The sequence below is a fragment of the Eptatretus burgeri genome, unplaced genomic scaffold (genome assembly GCF_056783735.1).
Source record: "Eptatretus burgeri isolate ZD-2024b unplaced genomic scaffold, Ebu_testis_v1 Ebu_testis_scaffold_3171, whole genome shotgun sequence".
In the NCBI taxonomy this organism is placed as follows: domain Eukaryota; kingdom Metazoa; phylum Chordata; class Myxini; order Myxiniformes; family Myxinidae; genus Eptatretus; species Eptatretus burgeri.
Genome location: NW_028225119.1, coordinates 227,262 through 243,092, shown reverse-complemented (window position 1 = coordinate 243,092; position 15,831 = coordinate 227,262). Strand labels below are relative to the sequence as shown.

The 15,831-nt window shown below is 47.6% G+C and overlaps 1 protein-coding gene across 41 annotated transcripts in view; it reads right to left on the bottom strand.

The window, feature by feature from the left end:
- Positions 1-23: 23 nt before the first annotated feature.
- Positions 24-15,831, bottom strand: part of HYDIN (HYDIN axonemal central pair apparatus protein) — a 233,387-nt gene continuing 217,579 nt past the window's right edge. For 7 of the 41 annotated variants that reach the window (XM_085868710.1, XM_085868712.1, XM_085868718.1 and 4 more), the window contains 10 exons: positions 14,237-14,518; positions 13,412-13,581; positions 11,385-11,586; positions 11,074-11,232; positions 8,942-9,237; positions 7,014-7,233; positions 4,938-5,150; positions 3,128-3,291; positions 1,364-1,514; positions 27-399 (listed from right to left, as the gene is read on the bottom strand). In XM_085868710.1, the coding sequence (XP_085724836.1) occupies positions 109-399; positions 1,364-1,514; positions 3,128-3,291; positions 4,938-5,150; positions 7,014-7,233; positions 8,942-9,237; positions 11,074-11,232; positions 11,385-11,586; positions 13,412-13,581; positions 14,237-14,518 (2,148 nt within the window). In that variant the 3' untranslated portion in view covers positions 27-108. Of the gene's footprint in view, positions 400-1,363; positions 1,515-3,127; positions 4,729-4,937; positions 5,151-7,013; positions 7,234-8,941; positions 9,238-11,073; positions 11,233-11,384; positions 11,587-13,411; positions 13,582-14,236; positions 14,519-15,831 lie in introns of those variants that run through there. The other 34 variants (XM_085868716.1, XM_085868715.1, XM_085868713.1 and 31 more) reach the window with 27 other exon arrangements.

Here is a 15,831-nt window from a genome sequence, read left to right as displayed (position 1 = left end):
ACTGGCAAACACTTTTCAGGATGCGCTTCACGACGGCACGAACCGACTGAGAACATCACGTGAGGGGTCTAGCGAGTGTGAAGGTCTACAAGGGTGTTTGCCATCACTTTAACCGACGTCACACCGGATTACAGGCCAATGAAAACGTCCCGTCAGGTGTAGCTTTACCTTTGACTCTGCAGGAACGACAAACTCAGGTGGCAGGTTCACTTCGTCGACGTCACAATCAGTTTTGAAGGTAACAGGCACAGGAAGAGGGTTGTGCAGGACCAACGAGGTGGAAGCAATGTGCCGCACGGTCGCCGACAACTCCACAACTTGCACGACGTCGGGAGCCGTCGCGTGGAATATCAACGTGAAGAAGATGAACTCTTGCGTCCCCTTGTTGAGGAAAATTACCTGCAAGGTGTGGGGACGAGCAGCGATTACACCTGGACAGGTTTCAACGGTACAATGTGTGCAGTGGATGAGGAGTTTTCCCAAACAATTTGGAGTCGAGTTGGAGATTTTACATCAGGCCTGTGGGAAACCGAAGGTGCTCTCGGACTACCTGAGCTGTTTCAAACAATGGGAATAACTCAAAAGATCGGTTTAACCGCACAACATCCGGGTCCTGTAACATCTCCAACATCCGGGTCCTGTAACATCCCCAACATCCGGGTCCTGTAACATCCCCAACATCCGGGTCCTGTAACATCCCCAACATCCGGGTCCTGTAACATCCCCAACATCCGGGTCCTGTAACATCCCCAACATCCGGGTCCTGTAACATCCCCAACATCCGGGTCCTGTAACATCCCCAACATCTGGGTCCTGTAACATCCCCAACATCCGGGTCCTGTAACATCCCCAACATCCGGGTCCTGTAACATCCCCAACATCCGGGTCCTCGAACATCCCCAACATCTGGGTGCGACAGAAGACACAGGACAGAATAGCCAATGATATAACATATGCGATGTCGCCGCGCTGTAAAAAATGTATAAAACATGAATCGTTTTATTCGGAAAATAAATCGAATGTAAATGTGGACTCAACCAAACCGGGCCAGGATCGTGGGAGGGGGGTAAGATGGACCGAACCATTCCGAAAGGGATACACGTCCAAAGCGTCCCCCAAATCAACTGATACAAGTATTAAAACAATTTAATAACATCGATGGATTTAAAACCATTATAAAACATATAAAGCATGAAGCATTTTATTTCTTTAAAAAATTTGCAAAAACAAGAAAAAAAAAACAAGGTAGGAATGACACCACATTACGATGACGCAATAAGACACCACAATCCTCTTATGGATGTGACTCATCATGACATCTTCTGACATTTTACTTTCGTTGTGGGATTCTGATAGAACGCACCTTTGCGGTGAAGGTTCCCTCTTTGTACGAGAAGAAATGAATCTTGAAGTCCCTCCGGCCGGACGCAGCGACATCGACAAAGTCTACTCCGTACAGTTTGGTCGCCGAGCTCAGCTTCTCTGGTTTGACCATCTCAATGACCAGGTGGAACCTGATAAGTGACAACATGTACTTTAGAAGCTTCCGGCTGTGTCAATATTCCCTTTGCTATATATAATGCTCGTGGGACAATACATCGCCCCCAACAAACGAAGGGGTGAGGGGTTAATGGGGGTATGAAAGATCACAGGTGGAGAGGTGGAGGAAGACCTGAGATGGTGGTGCCCCGCCACCTTGAAGCATTGGAGGGAAGGGTTCGGGTTAAGGATCTTGCTAAGACTGACCTAGTCCTCCTTACATTCAGATAATTTGTTGTTGATTCAAATATTTGTGTTTATCCTGAAGATATTTCCTAATTTTCCTGTTCGAACATGCCCACGTCATCAGCTTGCTTGCCTTGCCCTCTTGCAGGCTTCCCTCACTGATTCTACAGAATAACCAAGATCTCTGGTGTACCCAACTGTTCTTGTTCTTCTCTAACATTCCAACTCCTTCCCCTGCCCTCACATTCCCTCACCTCCTCCTCGAGGATCGAGGGTGTGTGGATGGAGCACAGGAACGAAGGGCCAAATGGCCTCCTTGTGTGTCCTGAGTTCCTGATATTTCCTCTGATCCATAAATATCTTCCATTTAAGATGAGATCCTCTCCAGAAATTTCCCAATTCCAATTCAGTTCCCTTCTCATTTCTTGATCCCAAACAAAGTGTCGAAGCCGAGTTCTCATGGCACGACTCGCTTCCCGACGTTCTCCCACTCCAGCCTACTCCACTGTGGAAGGATAACGAGGTCAATGGCCAACTGAAGCATCGTGACCTCATGTCCTCGGCCTAAATTAAAGTTACATAACAACATTGTAGGCGGGATTCTAACCCGTTTTCGTTGGCTAATCCTGCTCATCTTTCCACCGGCCCGGTCGGATCGCCTTGACCTTGAGGTTCGTGCAATGGTTCTATCCGATTGAGGTACGGTCCGGAAGTCCATACGTTGTAACCCGTAATGGGGAACGCACTCTAACTTGGCCATAACTTGGGAACCACTTATCCGATTAATTTCAAACCTTGAAAAGGCAAACAAACAGAGATTGCTGGAATTATAGATAGAAGATAGATACTGTGGGTGCAAAACGCCAAGCAACGTGTCCTGTCATTGGTAACTGGGGATCTCTTCCCCAACGGCCACGCCTACGCAGCAACGTGTCCTGCAATTGGAAACAAAATGGCGCCCTTTCCCCAACGGCCACGCCTACGCAGTAACATGTCCTGTCATTGGTTTGGTAAATAAATGGCCATAACTTGGGAACCACTTGTCTGATTAATATCAAACCTTGAAAAGGCACATCCTCAGGTCCCCAGCAATATACCTGTCAAATTTCAATTAGATTGGACCAGTGGTTGTCGAGAAACAGCGGTCACAGACACACACACACACGCACACACACACACACACACACACACACACACACACACACACACACACACACACACACACACACACACACACACACACACACACACACACACACACACACACATTGCTGGAATTATAGACAGATTATTATTATTATTATTCGGCTTAAACCAATGACCTTGTGATGTGACACTTGCTGCCGAGTCACACAGTGCACTCCAACCACTGACGGCCTACTCAACCCGAGTGGAACCTCACCGCTGTGACTTTGGCAGCCAGTTCTCAATGGGAAGTGTCTCGGTGTAGGTTTCCTGACAAACAACGTCGCGGGTAATGGTGCAGACAGGAGCAGGTGCCTGTACAGCACCGTCCAAGATGTACAGTAGGCCCGAACCATCTGGCAAGGCGATGAACAGCGAGCCCTGGAGCAGGGTGAGAAGGCGCGAGGGAGCGGCGAAACTCACAAATAAATATTACATCGACGTCATGATTGTCACTCTTTCCCACGTATCAGTTTCCCTTTTGTGACTCCGGCGTGCACAATTCACGGAGTTGTGTACCCGGGAGATGGTTGTGGAGGGAGTAACAAGATGGCCGCCATGGTGGCACGCGTTTCATATTGACTTTTAGTAATCACGCAGACTCGTCTATGGAGATTCTTGTTCATTAAAAACAAACAGCAATTTCCCTTTCTGTTGTGTCGGTCGCCGATACCCGTGATCATGTTCCCTTCTTGAACACGAGTGATGGAAATCAAGATGGCTGAACGGAAGAGAACAAAAGAGGATTCTGTGGGAAGAGCGGACAATTCAAAATGTCTGTTGAATGAAAACATCTGGTTGATTGAAAGTTATGAAAGATTGCTGACACAGGACCACCTTGATTGCCTCTCAAAATAATCTTGATGAAACCACATGGGAGGGTTCGAAATTTTTGATGAACGAGGACGTTGAGAATGATATCCTGGCTCGGGATCAGTACACGTACAAAATAATTCCGCTCCAATGGGAGAAGTGCTTGTCTAAGCCAAATAATTTCTTCAAAAACAATGTAATTACAATTTTTTTAATGCTGGAGTGAAGGTCAAGGTCGACATGATCAAAAAGTAGAGGGCGAGTTGATTAAAACACCAGCTCCTCGAGGACTTCCCCTGCTCCATGCGGACGCACTTGTCCCACTGATATGGGTTCTTGAGTTGATGCCACCTGCATCGACATCTTTGGGTTGGGGACAGGCCATTTCAGGCCATTGGACATTCTTAAACCGAATGACACCCAGATCATCTCCGAATGGTGCGAAGAGAGGACAATGAGACGGTGACGTGTCTGGACTGTGTGCCGGATGATGGATAACTTCACAAGCCATCTCCTCATGAGTAGTAGCGGTAACAGCCAATGTCGGGGCTCGAACATTACCATGCAGGAAGATCATGCTCTAATACAGCGTAACAAACAGGTCGTTTGTCTGTTGCTCCTCTCACTTGTGTAGTAAGTCCCTGCGGTGCTGTGAAGGCCGATGGCTGAACCTTTAATATTTTTGGTGGTGGAGACCAAGAATATCTCCACTCCACGGTGGCTCCTAACAGCTTGGTCTCATCACACGTCAATATTCCTCAAAAAACTTTCCACCTCCGTCGCTTTGGTCGAGTTCCAGGAACTCTGTTATAATGGCCACACGAGTTCCTTTCCGAACAGGTAAAACAAAATGCCTGGTTCAACTTGACGCAGCCAGGTAACACAACCACCTTCCCTTACTAACTACAGGTTGAAAAACTTGGGAAAATTTCATCAGGATCAGCCAGAGCCATTCCGACATTGTGGGGGGAAAAAGAATTCCTTGCTCTTCCATGAACCTCGCTCCTGCAAAGAAGAAAATTAAATAAATTAAATGTACTTGTACCTGATCAGTGCCTCGTGTACATAAACATCCTTTCACTAAGTATTGGTTTCAATGACCATCGTGGGTTTACTGATCGATAAATCCTTCATCGGGATTGTACTCGAGCATGATAACAAACACAACATTTGGTTATCACAGGTAACACGACCGGTGGCGAAACGAATATCACCTGAAACCTGTCGCCATTGTCAGGTCTGGTGAGGGGATGGAACGTGATCTCGTAGGGCTGGTGAGTCTGTTTCGGTTGCACGGACACCGTCATCGGAGCGGACCAATACCTCCCCTGGATAACAGGCTGGAGCAGCCACAGATGTCCTGTGTGGTTGTTCAGGTAGATGGTCTGCCTCTGCTTGCTTCGCACGGCACATGAAAACTTCACCACCTTGGGGGCAAACAAAGGTTGACAAACCCACCTGAGTTCACTCCGTGGAAGGTCATTTTACAGGTGTATTGATTTTAGAAGTACGTGAGCACAAACCAACGAGACGTACTCAAACTTAATCGCGAGACTTTTATTCTTATCTCACAAAAGAGGAGTTTACTTTGGCAGATGTCCCGATATTTCCCCGAGAATGAACAGTTTCATTAGGAAGACATAACCATATTCCATGACTCCTTCTTCAGCAAATAAGGGAGAGAGGGAGAGGGAGACAGAGACAGAGACAGAGACAGAGAGAGAGAGAGAGAGAGAGAGAGAGAGAGAGAGAGAGAGAGAGAGAGAGAGAGAGAGAGAGAGAGAGAGAGAGAGAGAGAGAGAGAGAGAGAGAGAGAGAGAGAGAGAGAGAGAGAGAGAGAGAGAGAGAGAGAGAGAGAGAGAGAGAGAGAGAGAGAGAGAGAGAGAGAGAGAGAGAGAGAGAGAGAGAGACAGAGAGAGAGACAGAGAGAGAGAGAGAGAGAGAGAGAGAGAGAGAGAGAGAGAGAGAGAGAGAGAGAGAGAGAGAGAGAGAGAGAGAGAGAGAGGTTCTGCCAATTTAAAAAATGCTCGGAGTGTCATGATTTCAACTCTCGGTGTCACCACTGAGAAGCCTTTGCATAAGGCAGCATCTCCAGTAATTACTTGTGGCAGAGTACCCGCCATACAATGTGTTCTTCTGACCGGTCCCTATATTTGGGTGGTGTATAGGCAACAGACCGCTCCTCAATCGCTCTCCAAAAAACACAAACTCGGGTTACATACATGAAGCAAAAACATGCGTGCTGCTTATGTGCAGAAACAAGACGTCATGGTTACGTCGCTCGGATAATTCCAATTGCGCTGGTCCATCGGCCGACACCAGAGGCTGGTCCATCGGCCGACTGAGGAGGAGGAGATGGGGGGCTTGGGGGGGGAGAGCAAGGAAAGGGAAGAGGATGCAAGACCGAAAAAGGAGGCCACCGACCTGTTTGCAATGTGGGATTGACAGGCCCAGAGACTCAGTTTCGTTGCAAAAGATTCCAATGATTTTGAGATCCTTGGTTTTGACTGCAAGACGTGCAAGGTATGAGACAGAGGTGCCACCCCAAAGGTGAGAGCAGTACTCCTCTGAGCTTTGTGGACGAAGGCTTTGTGAGATGTTTCAACTTCACATTTTGCAAAGAAAGACTTGGCCTGATGGAGGATTCCCATTCGGCGACTGGCTTTGGAGGCCAAATTGGATATTATAAACAGTTTGCTCAAGAGAGATCACGGCTGATGGTGAGGTCAAAGAGTTTGAGGGATTGAACTTCAAGAGGATTGTTGAGGAAGTAGATGGAGGAGGGTTTGGCAGACGGTCCTTTCGGAGAGAGGTAGTAAGAGTGTGAGATTTGTCAGGATTGAAAGACATACTCCAAGTGTTTGACCATGTTTAGATTTTCTCAAGGTCTCAAGAGAGGGAAGAGGCTGCAGCCTGTCTATCTGAAGGATGAGGGATGTCACGGCAGATTGGTGGAGTCATCAGCAAATAGATAAAGAGGATTTTCCAGAGTGAGGGAGATCCTTTATGAAGATCAGGAATGGGACTGGGCCCAGAGCACTTCCTTGGGACACTCCAACAACGACAGCGAGCGGATATTGAAGGATTCCGTTGGACCTGAAAGAAGGCTTCAGGTAACAATGGGTTAAACCTGCTCCAGCAAAAAGAGTTCAAGCAAACATAACATCCGAAAACAAACAAAGAATGAATTGATTCATCAACAATGTCCTGAGATATGCTGCGTCCCACGGCCTCGAGGATTGACGCAGTGCACGTCGGTTCATGTTTACGAGCAATTAGAAACCACTCACCTCTTTTAATGGAATGCTTGACAGACAACTCCCTGTGAGCGTGACGTAAAGAGGATCGTGCCCCTCCACGTGACATGGGACGTCACTGCAGCGAACGTCCGCATTCCGTTTCCGGGGATGGAAAGTCACCTTCAGCATCACGTTGCTATTGGCGACGGCATGACCCTGCGTCGGAGAGATGGAGAAGTTTGGAGCGAGACGTTTTGAATCCCATTTGAAACTGCAAAAGGAAAAGAACAGCGTGTCCCTCCTTGTCTCCTCTCTCGCTCATTGGGCAGGTGGATGCAGTGCCCCCCCTCCCCCGATAGTTTAAGGCAATCATTTTAGAAATTACTCGCTGCACACACCGAGTTGGTGTGTGCAGCGACCAGGCAAGATTGAGCATTCATTCATGGATTTTACACTGGATCTGCACGCGTGTCTGCCAGGACGGCTTCGCCGTCACGTTCGTCTGTCTCCCATAATGGCGGACGGGCTCCATTTCCCGGAGCGACGTGACGTCATTGCGGATTTCCTATAAGCGGTTGAGAACCTCGTGCTTTCATTCATTGCGAACAGGTGCTCATTGATGAATTCCTTGATGAATGAAAATAGAGGGAAGATCGTTTTGTTTTTAGTTGTAAGTTCTTGTTAAAGATTGGAAAGAAACAAAGGGAAAAGGGGGGGGGGGTAGGAGAGTGGAGGATAAGGCAAAGATAATAAAAGATTGTGGGTTGTAGCGAGCAGGCAAGTTGCTGTAAATGCAGGAATATGGGGGTGGAGTCATTCAAACTCCTGGGTCTCACTACCAGCCATGATGTTTCTTGGGAAAGCCACATTTCAAAGCTCACCTCCAAAGCCAGCTGTTGACTGGTCATTCTCCGTCATACAAAGTCCTTCCTTGGCACACCTGAACTCCTATCCACCGACAAGGCTTTCATCCACACCTTGATGGATCGCAGACTGGTCGGTGGTCTCTCTGATTTCCACCGCCTCCCTTCTGGTCTTGCACCATCTGCTATTTCCATGCTTTGTCCCCCTCTCTCTTGGTTCTGCCCCCATATTTACACAGGGTGCACATGGTCAACCATCAACCCCCTTCTGGTGAAACTACCGAAATCCAAGATCACCGCTCACCTCTGCTCATTCGTTCTTCTATTTTCCTGCCTGTAGAACCAACCTCCACATCCTCTATAATCTCATCCTTCCCTCCAGCTTTTCAAGACAGCTGTTCAACACCATCTCAGATCATCCCCAATCCAAAAACCATGATATTTTGTTTCCCCATTCACCCCTTCTCAAAACCCTCCTCCTTCTAAATTTTCAGTTTCTCCTTCCTGGGAGTTTTGATCTGTATCCATCTTGTCCACCCCACACATCCTCCCCTTCCCCTCATTCCTCCCGACACCCATTATTTGTCCAAGTCTCTCTCTATTTTGTCCCTCAACGCTGTTGTTGGTGTTTCCTCCATCCTTCTCCTGTTTCATTTGTTCAGTTGTGTCCTGATCTGTTCTGTGTTCTCGCTCTTCCACGAGCCTTGATTTTGTCCGCAAAAAATGGTCGGAGTTTGGTTTCTTTTTGTTGTTGTTGGAGCTGGGAACGTAGGTGGAAGAGAAGAGGGAATCAGGAGAACGAGGGGAAGAGGGGAAACTCGACCGAGAGATGGAGACGTTAACGGATAGAGCCGACAATCACACGAACCAACACACGAGACATGTGATCTCGGAACAAGGGCACAAGATAAATGCACAGGGAGACACGTGACCGAACGCATGAGAGAACGTGCAGTTCAGGAAAACAAAACGCCAACAGTTTAGAGAAGAAAATGCAGAACGACATCCTTCGCTTTGCATGCAAATAAGTCTCTTGGGGCAGAGCACGGACGTACGTACTCAAGCAAAGACAACAAGGAAGCAGATCAATGACATCATCTTGAAACTTTTGCTCACTTGACTCCATAATCACCGGTGTTCCGCAAAACGAGTTGTCGCGTCATCTGGCCCCGAGTCACCACTGCACCGAAATTTATCTGCTGCATTTCAAGGGACACTTCGGTGGTTAGACAACAACCTTGGACTGAAAACAAAGGCCGAGAGGCCCCAAGCTCGAGTACGCCTCCGAACAGTGCCAGAACTCGTGTGCTGAAAGCAGGTACGCGGCCGCGTGGAGAGAAACAAACCTCCGGTTCTTCGGTAGTTTCACCCGGTTCCAGTTTAATCGGAGTGACGGGGCTCAAAGCCAGCACCTGGAAAACAGAACATGAGACATTAGACAGGATGAGTTACAAAGCCATGGTAAAGGTTACCTTGAGTGTTCAAACAGTTTCTCGAACGAGATTACTCCCAGTGATACTCACAATATGTAACTATTTCAGGAAAACCAAATGGACAAGCCGGGAGGCGACGATGGTTCGTGGGCATTATTGAACAATGCCACGATAGGTACAATTGAGTTCGTGGAAGCTTTTGAGGAAGCCCGACCGTAAAAACCTATCTCTTCCGTCAAAATTGACCAAATCAAATCAGATTTTTTATATGTTGTACTTATGGACATTACGCACAACTTCGGGGAAATGAAATTGCGAGAACAAAATCGAGAAAAAAATAATTAAAAAGTTCAAGTGGGCGTGGCTCCGCCCACAAGGGGCGTGGGACGCCCCTCATACAAAAAGACACAACTGGACCATTATATCGAGCTTGTGTCCAAGTTTCATCAAGATCGCATGAAACGTCACGGAGCTATGCTCTGGAGAGAGTCACAAACAGACACACAGACACAACGAAAATAGTGGTCACTGCTGGCACCCACGAACCAAAAGTTCAAGTGGGCGTAGCTCCGCCCACAAGGGGCGTGGGACGCCCCTCATACAAAACAAGGACAAATGTGTCTAAGAGCAGCGTCAGAAAGGCTAAAAAAAAAAAAAAAAATTAAAAAAAAAATAACTTCCGATATTTCGTCACGTGCCTTGATTCAGCCAATAGCGAAGCCCGTCATAATGTATTTACGTATTTACGATATATCGTGTATTTGCGAAATTACAATACGATAAATGGAATAATCTTTAAATAGTAACGTGAACTTTTCGAAACTTTAAAGCAAATGTCCGAATATATTTAAAAGTTCATGATAGACGCTCTCAAAAGGCACCGTCTATGTGAGGATGTGTACATGTGCTCAGTATTTAAGGAGATCCGGATCTTGTATATACAAGAGCCGAGTCCTCGAGATTAAGGTTTTGTCTTCACAAGAAGAAGAAGAAGAAGAACAACAACAACAACAACAACGCCGAGCTCTCTATGAGCAGCGTTCGCTACGTGAGACGCTGCTAAAAACACAACTCGACCATGATATCCAGCTTGTGTCCAAGTTTCATCAAGATTGCATCAAACGTCATGGAGCTATGCTCTGGCGAGAGTCACAAACAGACAGACAGACAGACACAACGAAAATAGTGGTCACTGCTGGTGCCCACGAACCAATAAAATATTCATTGCACAGATCATTTGAGAGCTGGTCCGTCTCCGTTCCACCTCCTGAAACCCATCCACATGTGGAGATAGCAGCCATCAACAGCAACTTGCGCGCGCGTGCACACACACACACACACACACACACACACACACACACACACACACACACACACACACACACACACACACACACACGTATAAATCGACTCCTCCCATGCTCTTCCAGCCGTAGAAACCACACAAAGCAACCAAGAAAGGCTACCCAAGGTAAGCCCTTTGTTGTTTCTAACCCTTCCCAGAGTTCCTCCACAGCTGTAAAGACGTTCGCACAGAGCACACACGTGAGAATCCCGATGCCACACACCACCTCAGCTACCTGACCGGTTTCATCGCTGATTTGGCGAATCATCAGCGACAGCGCAGACAGAAATGCATTTGCAAATTTGTATGTGTCACGTGCTTGGGAGGTTCGTTGGTATGTTTTTAAGTTTCAGTTTGGTGTCACGTGTTTGGTGCCTTTTAAAATGAAACCTTAACTGGTTTAGGACGCAGTATATCTTTGCATCTTATCTGCAACCGCAGTGCAGACAGACGCGCACACTTATACATACCGTACTGTCCAACATGTCGGGTGCAGACAACTCGGGTTGTAGTGTGAAGGTCACAGCGGCCTTACTCTTGTTCACTATGGGGACATTTCTCCGGATACTCTGGCCCTCAGACACCACACCAAACTTCACCACCTTTAGCTTTGGGTTCGCGACCTCCACCTTGCAGGAGAGAACAAACATTTCAATTCGTTTCACTCACTGTTGGACAACTTTCATGGAGACAGTTTACGAGGAATGTTGTACAAACGGTCGTACAGTTGGTCAGGTGACCTGGAGAGGCAGTTGCAAAGAAGACTGGCTTCATGAGTTACCTTGAGCTCAGTGCCCCTTCCGCTGAACTCGACAATGTGTTGAGTGGTCCCATTGATGTCGAACCGAACTGACTCCCGATGAGGACCGACGTGACGTGGCTGGAAGGCAATTAAAACGTCAAGGTGACATTGTGGTTCAAGGACGCAGCAGGGACAGGTGATGATGAAGGCCGAGTCTTCTTGTTGAGGAATGAACTCGACACTGGAAGGAAACACGAATGAGTGAAATCAAATCGTTTTGAGAGACCATTATGGACTCGCAAACCGAGTGCACAGCCGAGTCGTGAGGTCGCGTGAGTGAATCGTTTTGGCCTCGCTGCCCCCACTGTTTGTGAGTGCAAAAAGACATTGAGTAAAAAACAACATCTCAATCGGTACTCTGGTCCGTTCACTCCTAATCGATCATTGGTGCCTTGACATGGGATATCACAATGTCTCACAAACGACAACAATGGGCAGTCTTCACGACGATGCTTTCTTAATTATCTCGACTCCACATAAATAAGGTTTGTCTGTGTGTGTAACTTCGTCATTGGTAACCAGCAAGTTGGTATCCAGCAAGTTGGTATCCAGCAAGTGGAAATCCAGCCGGTTGGTATCCAGCAAGTGGGAATCCAGCGAATTGGTATCCAGCTGGTTGGTATCCAGCTAGTTGGTATCCAGCAAGTGGGAATCCAGCTAGTTGGTATCCAGCCAGTTGGTATCCAGCTGGTTGGCATCCAGCCGGTTGGTATCCAGCAAGTGGGAATCCAGCTAGTAGGTATCCAGCCGGTTGGTATCCAGCCGGTTGGTATCCAGCAAGTGGGAATCCAGCGAATTGGTATCCAGCTGGTTGGTATCCAGCTAGTTGGTATCCAGCAAGTGGGAATCCAGCTAGTTGGTATCCAGCCAGTTGGTATCCAGCTGGTTGGCATCCAGCTGGTTGGTATCCAGCAAGTGGGAATCCAGCTAGTTGGTATCCAGCCGGTTGGTATCCAGCAAGTGGGAATCCAGCTAGTAGGTATCCAGCCGGTTGGTATCCAGCAAGTTGGTAGCCAGCCGGTTGGTATCCAGCAAGTGGGAATCCAGCGAATTGGTATCCAGTTGGTTGGTATCCAGCTTGTTGGTATCCAGCAAGTGGGAATCCAGCGAATTGGTATCTATCTGGTTGGTATCCAGCTTGTTGGTATCCAGGGAGTGGAATCCAGAAAATTGGTATCCAGCTGGTTGGTATCCAACCGGTTGGTATCCAGCAAGTGGGAATCCAGCGAGTTGATATCCAACCATTTTTTATCCAGCTGGTTGATATCCAGCTGGTTAATATCCAGCGAGTTATATCGAGCTAGTTGGTACCCTGTTAGTTGATATCCAGCTAGTTGGTATCCAGCAAGTTGGTATCCAGCAAGTTGGTATCCAGCCGGTTGGTATCCAGCAAGTGGGAATCCAGCGAATTGGTATCAAGCTTGTTGGTATCCAGCAAGTGGGAATTTGGCCGGTTGGTATCCAGCTGGGTGGTATCCAGGGAGTTGGAATCCAGAAAATTGGTATCCTGCTGGTTGGTATCCAGCTGGTTGGTATCCAGGGAGTTGCAATCCAGAAAATTGGTATCCAACCAGTTGGTATCGAGCAAGTGGGAGTCCAGCTCGTTGATATCCAGCCATTTTTTTATCCAGCTGGTTGATATCCAGCTGGTTAATATCCAGCTAGTTAATATCGAGCTCGTTGGTATCCTGTTAGTTGATATCCAGCTAGTTGATATCCAGCTAGTTGGTATCCAGCTAGTTCATATCCAGCTAGTTGATATCCAGCTCGTTGATATCCAGCTAGTTAGGGTACAATAAACTATCGATTTTAATTTTGCAAAAGATGTAAAACAGTGTTTGAGAAATAAAGAAAAATAAAATAAACCAAAGCTACTGGACAAGAACAATGAAGGTGACGTTCTGATCATCCGCTGGTGCTCGATGCTCAACCAGACAGTGCAGAGTGTGGAATCCAAACCATCTGTCCATCACTAAAATTATTCCATAACTTGTGATAAAACAAACCTGGCATCCTTTTTGCCATCATTGGAAATCTGCAATGTGGTGCTGGCCGATGTGATCCCAGCCTCATGCTGTAAGCAGTTCCCGAAGTCGTAGTTCTCGAATGAGAAGGAGACCAAAGGGACAACTGCTTGTCCTCTTACTTCGCAGGAGAAACTCGGACCAAAGTCCACCTGTCCGCAGATAACACAGGTGGGAAGATTTTCACAAGCGATGACTTCAAATCGATTATGTTGCCTTCACGCGTCAGGCAATTCACACTTTCCATTCAACTTCGATGAAACATCCTACCGAGCTGTACAGGTGATCCACAGGAAGGGTTCATCGAACCTGATTAATGGCAGAAACCGAAGCCACCACTATGTGGTTGTACAAACACTGCTTACCCACACGTATCCGATCTCCCATTGGGGAACCTCCACATGGTGTCTGGTGGGACTCCTCCGGAGGTTATGTACCCATTGGGTCCCCCTGGACAATCGAGTGGCGGTTTATAGCTGGGTCGCGATTATAGATCCCAGGCTAGACAGCCCACAGGGAAGTGCGCACACCTTTTACCTATCCTACCGGCCTATTGTGCGGAAAAGGTAAAATGAGCGATTTGCCCGTCGACCCATTTTATGACGTCACGTCAACCGACGATCTCCTGTTAGCCAATGATGAAGCGAGAGCAAGAGAGATTTTTTAAATTGTATGCAATGTATGGGACAGTCAAACTTGTACTTTTGTTTCCATTTATTATTTCCAAGGAAAATTATTTTTAAAAAAACATCATGAACGTGTTTTTGTTCCATCGTGGACGACGCCATTGGTCATCGTCAAACAGACCTTAAGCAGCAGCATGGTGGTGTGCAACTGCTGGGCCCGCTTTGGGTGAAAGCACAGAGTGCAGGTAACCTGCTGCCCGGTGAGGACCATGCCACAGGCTGGTTCGACGGAAAAAGCACCGAAGGTGGCCACCTCTGGAGGCCTCTCGTCCTCCGGCTCGGCTGCTTTTGTCACGGACTTTCTCTTCTGCCTTGGTCTTTCACAGAGCCACGAAAATGGAATGTGAACGTGACCCATGTTCGTGACAGCCACAGTATATTGCGCATGATCGTTGACTTCAACCTATGGTAGGGCCAGGGATGCGGAGGGAAGAGACCAAGGTGCTTAAAAAGCACATAATTCATGGATCAAACAAAGCAATTTTGACACAATTCATGGATTTCTCCAACGTGTGTTTCAACATTCTGTGTATTTCACAACCTTTCCAATCTTTCTGGAGGGAGGACTGCGGACGCCGTTTTCATGACCGATAGTTTGCACGAGATGTCCTGTGCGATGGGTGTGAAATGTCATTGGGACTGTTCCACGGATTTAACAGGAGAATGGGGTTGCAGGGAGTAATCATTGTGAGATGTGGAATGACATTTTTTTTTTTTTACATTAAGCTCATGAACGTGTCTGCAGTCCCTGTCCTTTGTGTGCTCGCCATCTTGGAACTGCATCAGGGAGAAGATGTGAAATTTTACCTCCATCGTAGTTTACGAATAAACATAAGGTCAGGCATTCTGTCCGTTCGGTTAAGAGGGACACTCTGTGACCTCTCCGATCGTCCACACCGGACCGGATCACTGCGAAGACTCCAGGGGAATGGGAGAGAGACACTGCAAACTGCCCCTGCGACCCCTTGACAATTCCGTGCCTTCCATCTGCTGAAGAGACAAACCAATGAGGTTGAACCTCGTCTCGGATGAGTGTGGAGGTCTTGAGCGAGGGAAGGTTGGAAGGATAGAAACACAACCAATGCCTTGTAAGTAGCTCACCCCCTCCCCACCCCTCACTCAGCAAAATACCTGTATAGTCCGTGACTGTGTTACCTGTAGAGTCCGTGAGCGTCAGCTGTGGCTGTGTAGACATTTTATTGTCAGACCAGGTGAGATCTCTGACTTGCTGCAGGTACCATGTTAACCTGTACTAACCTGTTTGATAGTCGAGTTGTCAGCGACTGAAGGCAGAACCGAGCTGATCGGGATCTCCTGGGCCCGTCCACCATGTTAATCTCTTCATTTGAATGTACGCTGAGCGCTCGTGGACCCGAGATCTCGACACATCGTGCAGGGCCGAGCTGAGTTGGACATGCTGTCCTTGTCCGCCACGTTACATGCCAGACCTGTCCACCACATTCGTTCTGATGTCAGCCAAGTGCGGTTTCTCCGCCGTTTTGATACCGTCGCTGTCGCTGGCGGGTAGGGCAGCCATGAACGAGCCTCCCCCTTGCGGAAAAACTATCCCCCAATCGGAGTTCCATTCTGAGCACCTGTTTTCAATCAATTGGGGACGAAAACTTTCCGCTGAAAGTCTGAGTGTTAACTTTGCCTTTCTTTGTGAGATTTTCAAAAATGTCACACAAACACGTCACCACCTGTTCGGGTTCATTA